The sequence below is a fragment of the Vicugna pacos genome, chromosome 32 (assembly GCF_048564905.1).
Source record: "Vicugna pacos chromosome 32, VicPac4, whole genome shotgun sequence".
NCBI classification, from domain to species: Eukaryota; Metazoa; Chordata; class Mammalia; order Artiodactyla; family Camelidae; genus Vicugna; species Vicugna pacos.
Window position 1 is genome coordinate 6,913,921 of NC_133018.1, and position 16,855 is coordinate 6,930,775.

At 37.2% G+C, this 16,855-nt stretch overlaps 1 protein-coding gene across 1 annotated transcript in view; it reads left to right on the plus strand.

Annotated features, from left to right (window-relative positions):
* TTC28 (tetratricopeptide repeat domain 28) overlaps window positions 1–16,855 on the plus strand; it is a 480,591-nt gene that overhangs the window by 241,701 nt on the left and 222,035 nt on the right. The window contains exons 4-5 of the mRNA XM_072953148.1: window positions 4,875–5,147; window positions 6,008–6,138. Coding sequence (XP_072809249.1) covers window positions 4,875–5,147; window positions 6,008–6,138 — 404 coding nt within the window. The remainder of the gene's footprint in view (window positions 1–4,874; window positions 5,148–6,007; window positions 6,139–16,855) is intronic.

Consider the following 16,855-nt stretch of genomic DNA (forward strand, 5'->3'; position numbering starts at 1 on the left):
ATGTTGCGAGGATAACCTGGAAGGCCCCAGAATGTCTTCAGAGTGCCTGAGACAGATTGAAGTCTGTAAAAATTTTAGTTACCTTGGCCAGTGGAGCATCATTCCTTTGGAGTAAGATGCCGTGCTTGTTAAATGCATTTATTCCTAAAATACTGTATATTTTAAAATATGTCCTAAGTTTATCCCTTGCTCTCCATCTGTTTTGTCATTGCAAATATAGGACTTTTCCTCTGACTGATTTTCCTGGGTTTTATCTCTTTCAAACCAGTCTATGCTTTGCTTTCCTTCTAGAATGAACTTTCTAAAATATAAATGTAATCTGTCATTCTCTTATTCATAATTCTGCATTTTCCCTCCTTGCCTAAAGGACAGAGGCCAATCTCCTTAGTATAAAAGATCTTACCCCTCTTTCATTCTTATCACCAAGGCACTCTCAGCTAAAACTACCCGCAGTTCTTGGAAAACACTATTTTCCCTATCTTCAGTTTCTATTCAGATATCATTACCTCCAGAAACCATTCCCAGACCTACCTGAGTAGGTTAGCCACTTTAGCACGTTTCTCCTCTGGGCTCCCATAGCGCATCCTACCAATGCTAAGGTGTCTGGATTGAAAGTTGCATCATTATATTACAAATTACTAAGAAAAAAGAAAATGCTAATGGTTAAATGATAACATAGTTCTTTCTTGTCACTTTTTATTTTATGTAAACTGAAAGAGCTCTTTTAGCCCCAGTTGGACATAGAAATAACCAATCACTGTGAGGCACCATTGAGTTCAAGGTATTAAACGTCAAATTCAGAGATGTTAATATGTAAATAAATGTGCATCTCAGAACTGATGAAATATAGTGTATCTTTTAGCTGAGTGTGATGATGTGTTTATTATTAGCCTTTACTACATTCCTACAAGCTCTTCAAGTGTCAGGAACTACAACTTTGTTTATCTTAAATTCTTAAAACCTTTATGTTTTGAAAGCATGTAACTGGTGTTCAGTGATGGTTGCAAAACAAAGGGCCTTTACATTCTTAAGAAGTTGTTTTGACATTGGGTATTTTATATATTATGTATAGTTTCTAGAAAGAAAAACATCTTAACAGCTACAGGCTGCCAAAACCCTGTTCCACCTAGCCTGAGAAAATCACAAAGTTATTCCTTTTGCCAACAGCCTAAGTTTATTCTAGAATAGGAATTAGAGTCGTAGAATGGTATAGTTGGAAGGATTCTCAGAGATCACTTAGTCCAGCCTATACATTGTTTTATACATTAAAAAAACTTACCCTACCACTTTTATTTATTAAATGAATATATAGCTGCTAACCAGATCTTCTGATTAGTGAGTGTGAACCAGTTAGACATAATTACAGCCCAAAGCAGAGAAGTTTGACATTAAAGCATTTTTAAAATTTACATAAGGGGAAATTGACTTTTTTTGTGTGGTATATATATGTATCTTTACACATGCGTAGATGCACACATAGATATTTTTACATGTATATACACATATTGTATTTAATATTGACATATGCATATTTATAACATGTATGGGTTTATGTAAATTATACCACAATCATAACTGATGCATATAACAAAGGGAGAAAATAAGGTTATGTGGCTTTGAAATTCAGGTTTCTTTATCCTAAGCTCAGTATTTTCTCCATTATCCCATATCAGCTTCCTTCCTTATAAATATTCTCTGGTTCTTTAAGCTGGCCTGTCCATCATTCCACGCAGCTATCCTGGTGCCTTTGTTTAGGACAAACCTTCTGCCTAAAATACTTTCTACGTGCAGAAAAAAAGCAAAGATTTGTCTAAGTCCTACCCTTTCCTCAAGAAATCAAGTTATGCTTTTATGAAGCTTTTTCATTACCCTTGATGGTCACTCCCTTTTCCAAACTCGTGTAACATAAACTGTATATGAGCTTGCATTATAATTTGTCTTTTAAAATATTTATAGTCTCTTTCCTATATACTGCAAATGGAAGTTTGACCTTTTGCCTCTTGTTTTTATTTAGTAAAAACTTGTACAAGTGAAGATTTCTTTTTCTCTTGGGCATCTTCCAGGGATTTCCCTTGGCCTTCTACTTGTGGCAGTGTTCTCTCTTCTTTCTACTTCTGTCTATGTTTAAAGCTCTATTGGATGGCTCTCTTTTTGAACTTAGCCATGGTTACTGTGGTTTAAAAAAATCACTAGCTGAAACGTAGACTCTTTGCTGGCCATCAGTCATTTTGAACTGTCAGTGTCTGAACATCTTCTTCTCTTCTGGGAGTTTCCTTCTTATACTTCTACCTCCTGCTCTCCACTATAAAAATGAAGGCATGAGATCCTAATTTTCCCCTTTTTCTTTATAATTGGAACTCCACCTTTGAATTAGGAGCTAAAGGCTCAAAGAAGAAGGGATACACAGAATTTGTCCTGGTGGTGGCGGGTGGCAGTAGTGATATGCATTTTCCAAGGGTGGCATTTAGTAGTGGTGGAGGCAGCATTGCAAGTTTTGGTGTCCTGTGTTTAGTTGCCACAGTTATGTTGCCTTTAGCAGGAAGCTTTTATGGCATGATTTTGACTGTGGGTCAGGAGCTCTGGTTTTCCACCCTTCCCTGTAGCCACTCAGTACATTTCTTTTCTCCTTAAACCAACCAGAATTTCTTTTTTGTGTGAACAAGTACGAATTTTGTCTAGTCTCAGAGAGCCTGGACTTAGAGCCCTGCAATGGGTTCTTGTCTTGGCTCTGTCCCAAGCTGTCTAACCTTGCATGAATCTCTTAAATACTCAGATTCTTCGTTTCTAAAATAAGAGTGCTTTCAAGGTCTTTTCAGCCCTAAAATGCTAACATTTTTTGCTTCTGCTAATTGGTCAGTGGGATGCTAATGTGATCATCACTGGCTGCCAAATCCTTCAGCAGTTACCACCAAAATTCTGCTCATAGCTGTTTTAATATGGCTTTGTTCTTTTCCTGTTCTAGCAATTCTGGGTTCTCGTGCCTGTATTTAACCCTATTGGTTAGCTAGTGTTTACTGGTACTGTGCACTGCTTGCATCTTGACAGGTGTAAAAATGTTCTTTGTTCTCTGTTTAGTGATCTGATTGAAGGGAAAAATGCTTTAGGCACTAGTAGGTTTTGAGGTTTCCGTGGTAATGTTGATTCAGACGAGAGCTTCTTAGTGGAGAGTTGAGATTTGAAGTCATAAATTGTGAAAATTACATTTTAATGCAGTACTGTTGGCTGAGAGATTCACAATTTAAAGAGACCAACCTTTCATAGTTTTTTTTTAATATATGCAGAGTGGAACACGTAATGTGAAATAGTTTTTCAAAAAAGCTAACAACAAATGTGTTATAAGTGCTACCTCATTGTAGGGTTAGTCATTAGCTCTGCAGTTGTCTTAAAAAAAAAAAAAGACGAGGGAGAAGGAGCTTAGAGGTCATTTACTTTCAAAAATAGCTTCAAGTGTAAAAAAATCTCCTTGTGGCTTCCTGACCCCTAATCTGTGTTCTTTCCAAACACCACATGAAAATAAAATGAGATCAACATTAATTTTGTGTTTCATCCTACCTTGGTGAATGCAGATGATTTCTTCATGCTTTCATTTGTCACCACAGCAAAAATTGATAATACTTTTTTATGTGGTCATACTGGTCTCAGAAGCAGCAGTGGGCTCTTGGGTGCCAGTGAGGATGGTGGTTATTTTATTGGGAGAGCTTCTTTTATTGTATCTTCGGGGAAAAAGGTAGAATTTATTAATCAGTCATTCAGATTCAGGTTTAACAAACGTTCATGGAAGCCAGGTGTGTGAGGGACTTTCACCCATGTGGAAATGGCAGGTTTTAAAATTTAGTGCCGACATTGTGCCAGTTGCTATGGAGTTATAATAAAGTATTAAACAGTCCTAGAGTGGGCTTCAGAGTTAGCTGGGAAGCTAAAAATTAACACACATTGAACAGCTTTGAAATGGTTAAGGGCCAAACTGCAATACTAACTATAAAAATGCAGTAGAAGTTTAGATACAAAATACAAAGATCAGCGTGGGCTGGAGGGCCCAGGGAGTGTGCAGGCAGACCTCATTTTACTGTGTTTCATTTTATTGTGCTTCACAGATACTGTGTGTGTTTGCTTTGATTTTTGTTTTCTTTACAAATGGAAGGTTTGTGGCAACCTGTGTCAAGCAAGACTATCGGCGCCACTTTTCCAACAGCGTTTGCTCACTTGGTGTCTCTGTGTCACATTTTGGTAATTCTCGCAATATTTCACACTTTTTCGTTATTATTGTATCTGTTCTGGTGACCTGTGATCAGTGATTTTTGATGTTGCTATTGCAAAAAATAATGACTTGCTGAAGGCTCAGATGTTGGTTAGCATTTTTTAGCAATCAAATACTTTTTAATTAATTGGTTTTTTTAAGATACCATATAATAGACTATAGTATAAACATAACTTTGATTTGCACAGAAACCAAAACTTTTATGTGATTTTCTTTATTGTGATGTTCACTTTATTGCAGTGGTCTGGAACCAGACCCACAGCATCTCCGAGGTGTGCCTGTATACAGTAGAGGTGGGACACGGGTGAGAAGCCTGAAATATTTTGAGAGGGCAGAACCATTCAGGGAAAGGGGTGGGTCCTGATCAAAGAAGGACCATGGCGAGGATGTGTGGCATACGTGTGAGAGGGTGAGGGAGGGAGATTAATGGACTGAGGCTGGTGTTATGGAGTAAGATGGATACGTGGATAGTGAGGGTGGTGCTAGATTAAAAGGTTGAAGAGTTTGTACTTGAAACAGGCCATAAAAAGGTATGATAAACATTTGTTTCTAGAACGTATTAGAAAAGATTGTTTTGTATACCATCCTACATTCTCTTATTTTCTTTTTTCTTCAGACTCCCTCGAGCCCACTTATCAGCAGCTTCAGAAAATGAAACTGGACAAGAGTCCCTTTGTGGTCGTGTCTGTGGTTGGGCAGGAACTTCTGACAGCTGGCCATCATGGGGCCTCTGTGGTTGTCTTAGAAGCCGCTCTGAAGATTGGCACCTGCAGCCTCAAACTGAGAGGTTCTGTTTTCTCTGCCCTGAGCAGTGCTTACTGGTCTCTTGGAAACACAGAGAAGAGCACTGGATACATGCAGCAGGACTTGGATGTAGCCAAGACCTTAGGTAGAGTGATGCTTCTTTCCTCAATGTCAGCAAGAAAGGAAGTAATGCTGGTTAACCTGACATGAATGGGAATAACATGTGCAGTGAAAAGTGGTTGTATCTCTAGAACATTCTCTGTTTTAGAGTACTCGGGTCTTTAGGGATTTTTACTTAACGAGGTACTGAGACTTCCAAATGACCAAGAGATATGAATTAACACATTCATTGCCTCCTCAGAGATGTGGGCTCACAGATTTAATACCCCAAATGATAGTATTTGTGGGTGAATCTTTTACCTTAATTTTAATTTTGCCTACATTAGAATGAACCATCATTTTGTTGGAGGAGACAGTATAGTGCAATGGTTAATGATGTGGACTGTGGAGCCAGATTGCTGAATTTAGAATCCTGGCTCTGCCATTTACTAGCTGTGTGACCTTTGGCAAGTTACCTCAGTCCTCTGTGCTGTGGTGGTTTATGAAAATCATTGCAGTGATTATTCAAGGACTGGCAGGATTGCAGTAAGAGAAGGGATGTGGTGAGTCTGTTGTCAGCATACTAGTAAAGAAGCAATATGTTATGGTAGGTTTGAAGTCAAGTGACCAAACCAACAAGCTGGTGGTTGTTCAGAACCAAAGCAATGAGGCGACTCAAACAGCAGCTGGTTTGCGTCAAGGTTGTTAACCTCTCATTTCCGGGACACTCTAGGACCATAACTCCCCACATAGAGTCTTGTAGAAGAAGAAAATATTTTTCTAAAAGAAGGCAAGTGAAATCTTAGCTAGTAGATCTATGGCTTTTAAATTAAGATGTCCATTATATATTACAAATAATGCTGTAACTTAGAGAAATTTTATTTATTTATTTTAAACCCGATTCAGGTGACCAGACTGGAGAATGCCGAGCTCACGGAAATCTGGGCTCTGCATTCTTCTCCAAAGGAAATTACCGGGAGGCTCTCACTAACCACAGGCATCAGTTGGTGCTTGCCATGAAACTCAAGGATCGAGAGGTAGGAATTTTATCTGCAGACGAAAAGCAGTTTCTTGAAATATATTTCCAATTTTTTTTTTTGGCTGTTCAAATGTTTTAGGTAACTTAAAACATTACTTTCAGAAGTTGATAATTATTGCTTTTACTTTCGTCAACAATCAGATGTTGGATATCTGCTACGTACAGTCCTTAGGGACAAAGAGATAAGACATGGTCCCTGACCTCAGGCTCTGACAACTTGGTCAGATGCATTGTTCTTATTCTCTTCAAAGGTCCTGTGGAGTAGACGTATGTAAAATTAGCGAAAAGCTATGTCATCATGATATATTTATTAAATTAAAGTAGCGTACATTATGCTTTATCCGAGATGGAGTATTACTACTGTGAATCCTTTACGTTGTTTCTTTGGTGTATTTTTAACTCAGGTGGTAGAAGCCTATTAAGGTGAGAGGCCTGAATTGTAATGATAAAGAAATATCATTCTAATCTTTTCTAGATAAATGAAATGTAATATTCCCTGAAACTTGATATCCAGTAGGCGCAACATGATGGTGCCTACACAGTGACAAGAGGGTGGGTTTCTCATGAAATAGATCCAGATTTGGATCCTTGCTTAAGTTCTTCCTGGCTCTGGGATCTTGGGAAAATCATTACTTTAGACTTCTCTTTGCTTGTGATTTCTTATTCAGAAAATGATGATTCTGTTTATTCTATACACAGTTGTGATAAGACTATAAATAATACATGTAAAGTACCTAGCTTGGTACCTGAAATTCCATAATGAAATTCCATAAATGGTAGTAATAATATAATATTATAAATAAGAAGGAGAAGGTTAATAACAGAGGCAATAATAAATTTAACTGTGTGTTGGGAAATATGTTTAGTTATATTTACATCTTAGAATTTCACTATAGGACATTATGGAGTTTAATTATATTGTTCAAATGACCCGGCATCTTCCTGTCTCTAGAACATAGTCAGGTACTAGAAAGAAATTGGGAAAGAAAAAAGCCTTTACTCCAAGGCATGCTGGAATTTCCCCTTGGGAAGGCTGGACTTCTACAGAGTCTCTCTCATCCATGGGTGTCGAAAAAAGCCTTTGAAAGCTACCAAAACAGGCCATTCACAGGCTGTGGACTTCTGACAGTTTTATTCCCAAGAAAATTACCTCAACCCTTTTGTCTTTGTGTCTTGACTCTTAGTTTACAAAGAATTCTTATAAGCCAGATGATCTGATTTCTTAATGTTAAGAGGATGAAAAGAGGGATCCTATTTCTAGAGGCGGGTATACTGATGGCATGGAGCAGTGAGAGCCAATTTTAAGAACTAAAACAGCATAACTATTTAGATAGGGCCACTTAGTGAAGGAACAGATAGCTATACATATGTCCAGAGATGGATTTGTATTCTGTTTTCCTAATCTTTGAGATGTATATGTTGGCCCAATTACTAGATAGGGCAGAATTTTAATTAGGGAAATAGGGTTGTGATGTTAAAAAAGAGAAGAGAATTTTTTCTGCCTTCCCCTTTCTTAATGGTGTAACTTTCTACAGCCTATGTTACCTAGATTTCATAAATCTTTGCTGTACAATGGATTATTAAGAAATCATTGAATTATAAGGATGGAAGGGGACTTGAGAGAATACTGGTACCAGCTCCCTCCCCAGAACTTTCCCATCTTAGAGTTGCCACCTACCACAGACTCTCTCTTTGCCTTCCTCTGGCCTCTGCAGTCCACAAGCCTGCCTGCTGAGAAATTTTCCTCGTGTACAATCCTCTCTCAGGGTGAGAGACCCTGAGACTGATTTTTAAACCTATTTCCCTTTTCCTCTCTAATGATAGAGAAGGTCCAGCTACTGTAGTTAAGGGTCTGTGGACTCTCCTTTACTGTTTAAAATTCCATTCATCTTCTCCTCAAAGTTTCTGATTATCAAAACCTTAGTAATTTCCACAGCCTTCTCTGGTTGTTCCCCCTTCCCTCTAGCCCACTCTGTTGCCAGTTAGCTGTAGCTTGACCACAGGAGAAGCCCTGTTCTGGGATGTTCTGCTGTCTAGCCCATGCTTCTGCTCTGTGTTGCTGAAACATACCTGATTTCTAGACTGATCTATAGAATTTCTCTTTTCTTTCACCGTGTCTCTTCTGTTGTGTTTGCCTATGGAATTGTAGGGTACTATCAATTTTCTTGAGAATTTTAATGTTATTTTCTTACCATTTCTCTTAATTTTTAAGGTTATATTGGAGTGCTGCTTCTTACCCGCCTGCAATTAACTGAAATCTTTATTTCTACATCCCTGAAACTAACCATCAGTTGTTAAGATTGGTGTTAATATTCATTCAGAACTTAAAGGAATATACAATACGTCTAACAGGAGCTATTGCAATAATATGTATTTTATTTAGATTCAGAGTTTTAGTTGGCCAGTCTTGTGGGATTTAATGCAGTTAAGTATGACATCTGCTCACGAAGCACCTGACGTGTATGTGGCTCTGTGCTGAGGGCTCAGGGTCTAGGCATTGGGTGTGTGGTCACCCCCCTGCCCTCACCGCCAAGAGGCTTGTGTTCCCTTTGAACATAAATATTAAAACACTGCTTGAGCAATAAATGATGCTCTCTTAATCGCTGCCAAAATTCTGGAATTCCAGAGGAGAGAGCAACCAGTACAGACTTGAGGGAACTTCATGGAACAGGTAGAACTCAAGTTGGCTTGAGTGAGATGTAGAAATTGGCATATGGGGTTCAAAACCTGGCTAGCATATTAGTCATGTTTTGCTGAGTGATGAGATAGTTGATTCCTTTAGCAAAGAACAGATACTTTCCGCCATCCTGTTATATATGTTATGTATATATAGTCTATTATGGTTTTGTTTTTCGTAAGTAGGAGTATGATATTGTTTCCCAAATGTTTTTTCACTTAATAGTCTTGAACCCCTTTTCATGTTAGCACATACAGATCAACCATGTTCTTTTGAACTTCTGTGTATTTATATATATTATGGATAAATCATTCATCTGTGATGGAATGTTCAGGGAGGATTTTTCCTTTTACAAACATGGTTGCGGTGAAAAAGACCTTTTACAAGTCTCTTTGTAGATGTTTAGGAGGAGAGTAGTATGGAGCAAGGGGGATCTCTGGGTCAACAAGTATTATACATATTTTAAATTAAAAGATTTTCTTAATTTGCTCACCACAAAGGCTCTGTAAACTCATAAGCACTTCATATTAATCTTTAGATTTTTTTCAAATTGATTGACAGACTAAAGCCCTTAATGATAACTCAGTTACAGTGCTTACTGATTATCTGTAATGGTGGTCCTCTCCCCATTTTAACTGGCAGCTTCTGGAAGGAAAGGAGAATAGCTTATTTATATTGACTATCTCATTCATTTGTTCATTCAACACATGTTTACTTGGTGACTTGGTACTTAACTGTGTGCCAGGTGATAAATGCCCTTGGGTCTAAAGATAAATATACCATTGTTTCTTTCCCTCAAGGTGCTCAAATCTTCTGTCAGACCTACTGTAGTGTTCCAGTTCAGTGCTGATAAATACTTAGCGCCTGGAGGAAAAATGTTGAGGGTATACAGTAGGTAATGGGTGCTTTCCTCTCCTTGGTTCTTATGAATAGTCGTCTGTGTTTTACTCAGATCTGGAGAGGAAACCTTCTAAAGCCCAATAGTAAATACCAACTAAATTTACTCATTTTTTTCTTCAATTGCTTTGCTGTCAGTAATAACTAAAATTTAAAATTCACATTTAATAAGGCTACTTTTTATATTCTCGTAATGCCTCCAACATGAAAGTTTTTTAAAATGAAATTTCATTTTAAAGGTAAATCATAATTGTTATCAATTTGTAACACCTGTGGGTTCACAGGAACAGTTACTGTCCCCCCAAAAAGACTACTTGACTTTGTGAGAAAATCAAGCCTTTTGGATTTCCTTCAGGATGTGGCTACAGGAAATTAATTAGATGTTTTTTAATGACATCATCCTGACCACAGCACTTTCTCCAAAAACAATGCTGTTTTTCTTGGAGCTTTCTGCAGACATTTTCTACACCATGTATGTTAGTATATTAGTAATGCTGGTGTGAAATCCACACAAAGGTTTATGGGATGCGTGTGTGTGTGAGACAGAGACAGAGAGCAAGAATGTAGTGAGGTAACCACTTAACTTCCAGTAGTACAAGAGAGTGGGTTAAAAGGTAAAAAACATTCCATTTTAGTCGAGAGTCATATCCTCACAGGGAGTATTAAGTTCAGGAGGGGATGCTTGGCAACCTTTACAGGGGTGTGTATCTTACAGTCTTTTGAGAAACAAACAGGATTGTTAAGTAGTAACTCTTCAAATCACTGAAGACTGTAGGACTTGGAAAGGAGACACTTGGTGGAGAGTGGAGGTTAGACATCAGTTTCTTGATTGTGCTCTTTGTATTTTGTGTAAAATGGCTGAGTCAGACCATCAGGGTTTATAATGAGTTAGAAAAAGCTCTTTTTCTCTGACTGATTAAATAATTATTACCTCAAAGGAAATAGCACACCCAGTGAATATGTGTTTATGTATGTGTACTAAATGATATGTTTGCAAATCATTCTGCCCTCAACTGTTCCATTTTTTTCCAACTATACTTTTTTAGGTTCTAATTTATCACACTTACCTATTACATCTTTGTTATGATTACATTGTCCTCTCTTAGCCATAGCATTTTGCATTCTCTTCCTCTACAGGGTAGAAGGAGCTTCAGACTAGCAACTGGGAAAGATAAATTTGAATCCTGGTGTTGCCACTGGTGGTCATATTTCATGGGTAGACCCCTGCTGGAAACTCTCTTAGTTACTGGATCACAGTCTGTAAACAGAAAGGCCATAACAGATTATCTCTAGAGTCATTTTGCCTGATGAAGTGACCATTGGCTACATGTGGTTATTTTAAATTAATTAGAATTAAATAAAGTAAAAAAAATCATTCCTCCAATCACAGTAACCACATTTTAAGAGCCTAGTAGCCTGTGTGCCTAGTGGCTATCATATTGGACAACCAATATTGGATAATAGAAAAAAACCTATTATCTCAGAAAGTTCTATTGAATAGTGTTATTAGAGTCTCTTGTGGTTCTAATGTTTAATCAGAAGACCGAAAGTACATCAATGTGAATCACAGAACACCTTCTTTTTTCCATAGTACCTGCTAATTATAGGAAAATCATCTGTATTCTCTGTAGATACACAGGAAAAGAAGGAAAGTTCAGTTTCTAATAATGGCAAAGTAGCTTATATCAGCCCAGCCACACATAGCAATTATAAACACTAAGCAAACTATAAAATAAAAAAAAAGAAACTATGTGAAGGTGATAGAGAGTGACCAAAAGCAGGCAGAAATTGCAGGAGAATTAACATTTGGAAGAAGGGAATAACACTAGATGAATTTCCTTTTAATCCTTTTTTTGCTAGAGTGCCAGCACCAGCCTCACAGTGCTACTAAAACTTCTGTAGAAACCTATGGTTTTATTGGTGTGAAATCAGAGGACAGAGTTTGGGCTTACAACAGCAACCAGGAAGTGAGAAGGAAACCCCAAAAAGGAGAGAGCTACATAAGAGAACCTCAAAATCTGTGTATAAAATCTTACCATATCCGAGTAATCCCTGAAGTAAGCATGTGGGGGCAGATTCCAAACAACTCGGCTAAGGCTGAAAGAAACTGAACAGAGATTTCAGTTGCTGCTCACTTCAGAAAATCTTGAAAGTAACCAGGATAAATGATGTGTTAGAAAGAGGGAGCAACAATACAAATGATGGCTGATTTCTTATAAGAAATAATGGAGTAGGGAAGACAGTGGAACAAGATTTTCAGAATGTTGAAAGAAATAAACCCCCAAGCCCAAAACACTGTCAACCTGGAATTCCATACCCAGCAAAAATAATTTTTGAGAATGAAAGCAAAATCAAGACGTTTTCAGATAAGTGAAAACCAAGAAAATTATCAACAGACTTGAACTATAAGAAATGCTAAGGGAAGGTTTTCAGGCTGTTGGAAAATGATATCAAATGGAAACTCAGATCTTTAAGAAGGAAGAATAGCTCCAGAAGTAATACATATGTTGGTAAATATAAAGGACTACTTTTACCTTTTTTCCTCATACAGTCAGCCCTCCTTATCTGAGTGGGTTCTGCATCAGCAGATCCAACCAACCTGGACTGATTCACATTTTATATAAAGGACTTGAGCTTTGTAGATGCTGGTATCCACAGGGGTCCTGCAACCAATCCCCTGCAGATACTGAGGATGACTATATTTCTTTACAATGTGTATGTCTGTTTAAAGCAAAATTATAACATTAAATTGTAGGATGCACAGCATACTTGCATATATGTTTGATTCTCATATGTTGCTGTTGGAAATGTGAAACAGTATGAGCACTTTATTATTATTATTTATTATTATTATTATTATTATTATTTTACAGTATGAGCACTTTAGAAAAAGGTCCTTGCAGTTTCTTTAAAATGGAAACATACACTGGCCCTGTGGTCCAGCAAATCTACTCCTAGGTATTTACCACAGAGAGTTGAAAACATAAGTCCACAAAATGACTTATTCCAGAATGTTTATAGCATTTTAATTCATAATAGAAAAATCTGAGAATAGCCCAGGTGTCCTTCAGTGGAAGAATAGATATATAAAGTGCCATTTAGTTGTAAAATACATGCAACAAAACAAACCAATGGTTGCCTTTGGGAGCAGAAGTGAGGGCAGGGACTGACTGGAAAGGGCTACAAATGGACTTCCAGGATGATGGGAGTGTTTTATCTCTTAATATACATTTGGGTTACCTGGATGTATTCATTTGTCAAAACTCATCAAATGATAACATTTAAAAATCTATGCTTTTCACTGTGTATAAATTTTTCATAAAAAAGTAAATACTGAACTCCAGTTAGTGATATATATGCTGAAGTATTTGAGGAAAAGTATACTAATATCTGAAACTCACTTTAAATTGTTTAAAAAAAAACTGATGAAAAGATGTATAGATATGTGACAAAGCACATTTAACAGTAGCACATTTAATAAAAGATGTTAGTAATTGAAGAATCTTAATGAGGATATATAACTATTTATTGTGTAATTCTTTCAAGTTTTCTGTATCTTTGTAATTTTTCACCATGAAATGTTGGAAAAAACAAAGAGGATTTAGTGGTGAAAGAGGGATGAGCGGTAATTCTAGTGATCAGACCTCTTGGTTGGCGTGGACCTATATGGAGTAAATTTCACTGGATGCCCCTGTCTCTGCACCTCCTCCCCGCCCCCATGCCAAGAAAACAAAATCACACCACAGCCCTTTTCCTTCCTGGCTGTATATACACAGTATATCCTGGAATACCATCCCAGCAAAATATTCACATATGGGTGAAACCAGTTTCAACTAAATGTTAGAAACCAATGAATTGCACAGTGGCCTCCTAGGGAGGTTTGGATGGTGTGAGCAGAAACAGGGAGTGACAGTCTCTTCAACTCCAACTCTGCTTTAGAGAAGGTGGGAGTGCTCACCTTGATTGCATGGCCAGTGGCCTTTTCTTATAGCATTGGCTGTGGGGAGCCATGTCTTCTTTGCAAAAAGGTGATAGGATGGGGCAGGAAATACTACTTCATGCAATTTAATAAAAATCACCAGAGCTAACCCTCTCTTTTTATCTTAAGAAATAGGGAGCCTATAGAAATGAAGTGACGTCCCCCAAGATCAATAGTGACTTGCTTAAATATGTTGTATTCAAGAATAGTGGGCTTTTTTTTATCAAGATGTGGCACTTCCAAAGATCCTGAATTTGTTAAATATTTTCTCTATGATACAATTTGTAGAAAGTTAAGAGTCCAAGTCATTTAAAATAATGATTATCAGTGATAATTATTATATGTATATACTCAGTGTTTACCATTTATAAATAATTTCTCATTTTCTTTTGCATTATTTCATGTTATTGCTGCAAAAACCCAGAGCTTGTATTTGGATTTCAGGAATGGATTTTTGTATAGTTTGATATAGTTCAGTAATTTCCCAGAGAAATGGGCTCCCTGAGCTACACCAGAAGTCTTCTGCTTGATAATGATGTGCTACCCATATTAGGGACTATGCACTGAACCAAGAGCTGAAATGTGAGCATAAAGGGTCAAAATTAAGAGACTCAGAAACAGACAGAACTCGACATACTGGAGACTGCAGCAGAATCTGAGTGCTCTTGTTCCTGAAGGTACTGATGACAGTTTGTAATGCTATGATGCTGTCGTTCCCGTGTGGTGGGTGGCAAGCTCTCTTGACAAACAGCTGCTAGATTAACTTGCACTTCTTTGATTTTTAACTTTACATTTATTTATTTTGGGGATCATGGAAACTTGGAGAAACTGAAGCAGATTAGTGGTATTATTCCTGTTTTAGAGATGAGAATACTAAGGCTTAAAGAGGATGGGTGATTTTTCTTTGGGCCACACAGCTAATGAATGTTAGAATTATGGTTTTAGAAAATGATATAAAATACTGGTTTTGGAAAACAATATAAAATATGTTCTGCTAGCTGCTTGGAATAGAATTTTTGGCACAAATCATTAATCCTTGCTGAAATGAAATTTATCCTGTGTGTCCAGTTTTTAAAAAGATAATTTCCAAAACAAAAACAGTAACAAAAACCATAATTTCCTACAGTCCATTTTAATTTTGTAAGGACATCACTGAGATTTGTTTAATTCTATGTCATTGTGGGGTAGAACAATTAAAATCTGATGAGAATACATTGTAAGAACAGTGCCCTTCCTGTCCACTGCTACAGATGATCCAAATTAGGAATCTTATTTTCAATTTTAGTTCACTATTGGGAGGAGAAAGTTGGTTTTCAAAGCAGTAATCAGAATCTTTTATTCTCCCTGAATAAAAGCACTTTCCTCTAATTACCATAAAACATGTATAAATCTCGAAGTTCTCCTTTACTACAGAGAAATCACACCCCAAAGAAATCACCATTAAATTGCTATTTCTTTTATTCCTTAATCCACATTCTTTTCCAGACTCGCTAGCCAGGTGTCTGCTGGTTTCTGGAGGTATGTTAGAACATATCTGAGTCTTTCCTGGAAGATAGAAGTTGAGAATGCTAAGAATCTAATTTATTTATTTATTTATTTTTACCATTTCAGTCTCTGATAACACTTTAATAATTAATCAGTTAATTAAACTGATTCTATTTAGAATTGGTGGTAATTGGTTAAGCCTAAATTTTTACTTTTTAACTATCTTTTAGGAGGTTTCACTAGGCAAGCCAAGAGGCTAAAATGATTACAGGATGAATAAATACTGAAGACAACAAGCATTCCCAAATTCTCTAGAAATATGAGAATTAACTATGCCTATCAAAATTTATAAACAGAATGTGATTAAGATCAAATAGACTTTGGTTGAGTCCTCACCCTGACACTTACCTGGTTATGTGACCTGGAGTAAGTTACTTAAATTTTTTAAGCCCCAGTTTCCTAATCCATAATATAGGGATAAAATGCAATAAAAGGGTTACCACAGAGCATTTGGTCAGCTGGTAAGCCGCAGGAGCCACTGCCACCATCCTCATCATCTTCATCCTCCTGCTCTAGCCAGGAAGCTGTCAGAAGTCCTAGTTACTAAGTACACTTGACAGTATCACAGTTCTACCTATTTATCTGATCAGATCTTGCTGCTAATTCAGATTCAGCTCTCTCCTGAATCCATATTCAGTGAGGTACTTATTTTTCCTTTGATATTTTATTACTTGATCCCAGGGGCTTAGGCTAACCCAGATTTGAGTGTTGATACGTTTGAAGTATTCCTGTGATAAAGCAGTGGTGGCAATCCCTGTTTTGTTGATCTCTTAGCCATTTTTAATACCGTCCTCTAAAGCCTGTCCCTTTCTGTGTATCAACTTCTGTGCTTATTGTAATCTAATGCTGCTTCATCCCAGGGATCAGAGCCATTTGGCCAGCCTTTCCAAACCAAATCTAACAGCTCCCGCCTTGTACCCTATCTACTGATGGGATATTTTCGCCACTTCAGTATCATAAGAGAGTGGAGTGGTAGAAAGACAGCATAGTTTGAAAAAAAATTTTTTAAGATTCCTTTTCTCTTACAATAGGTTAAATAGTAGTAGGTTAAAAGCCTATTACTTTTCTCTACCGCAGGATACCCTTACTGTCCCCCCTCCCCCCCCAAAAAGCAGCTGGAGTGCCTTCTTACATAAAGGAGAGGAAGAATGGGGCATTTTCATGTAAGAGCAATTATAAGGTCAAGTATGAGTATTTCTGTTAGTGACTTTTTCCCAACGTTCAGCAGAGTCTTATAAGAGTTTTCTTTATTAAATTACTGGAATGGAAAACTATTCAATACCTGTAAAGCCTGTACTGGGTTTCTGGTTCCTAACATTGTTCAGTTATAAAGCCACTTTTACTGCATGAGATCCTGTAAGAAAATGATTAGGAAAAAACCTGCCAAACCAGTGAGATTGCTTTATTAACAGATGTATCACAAACCATGCAGTCCCAACTTTAAGCCTGAGGTACTTACCAGGCCCCAGCTGTTGTGGGCTCTGAACTTCAGTTTTCATCTTACTAATACCACGGGAATGCCATCAACACGGTTTATTGAAATTAGTTTTTACTTTTCTTCTCTTCCTGTAGGTGTGTGGTAGTTATAAAATAGTGACTATCTTGAGGGTAAAGATG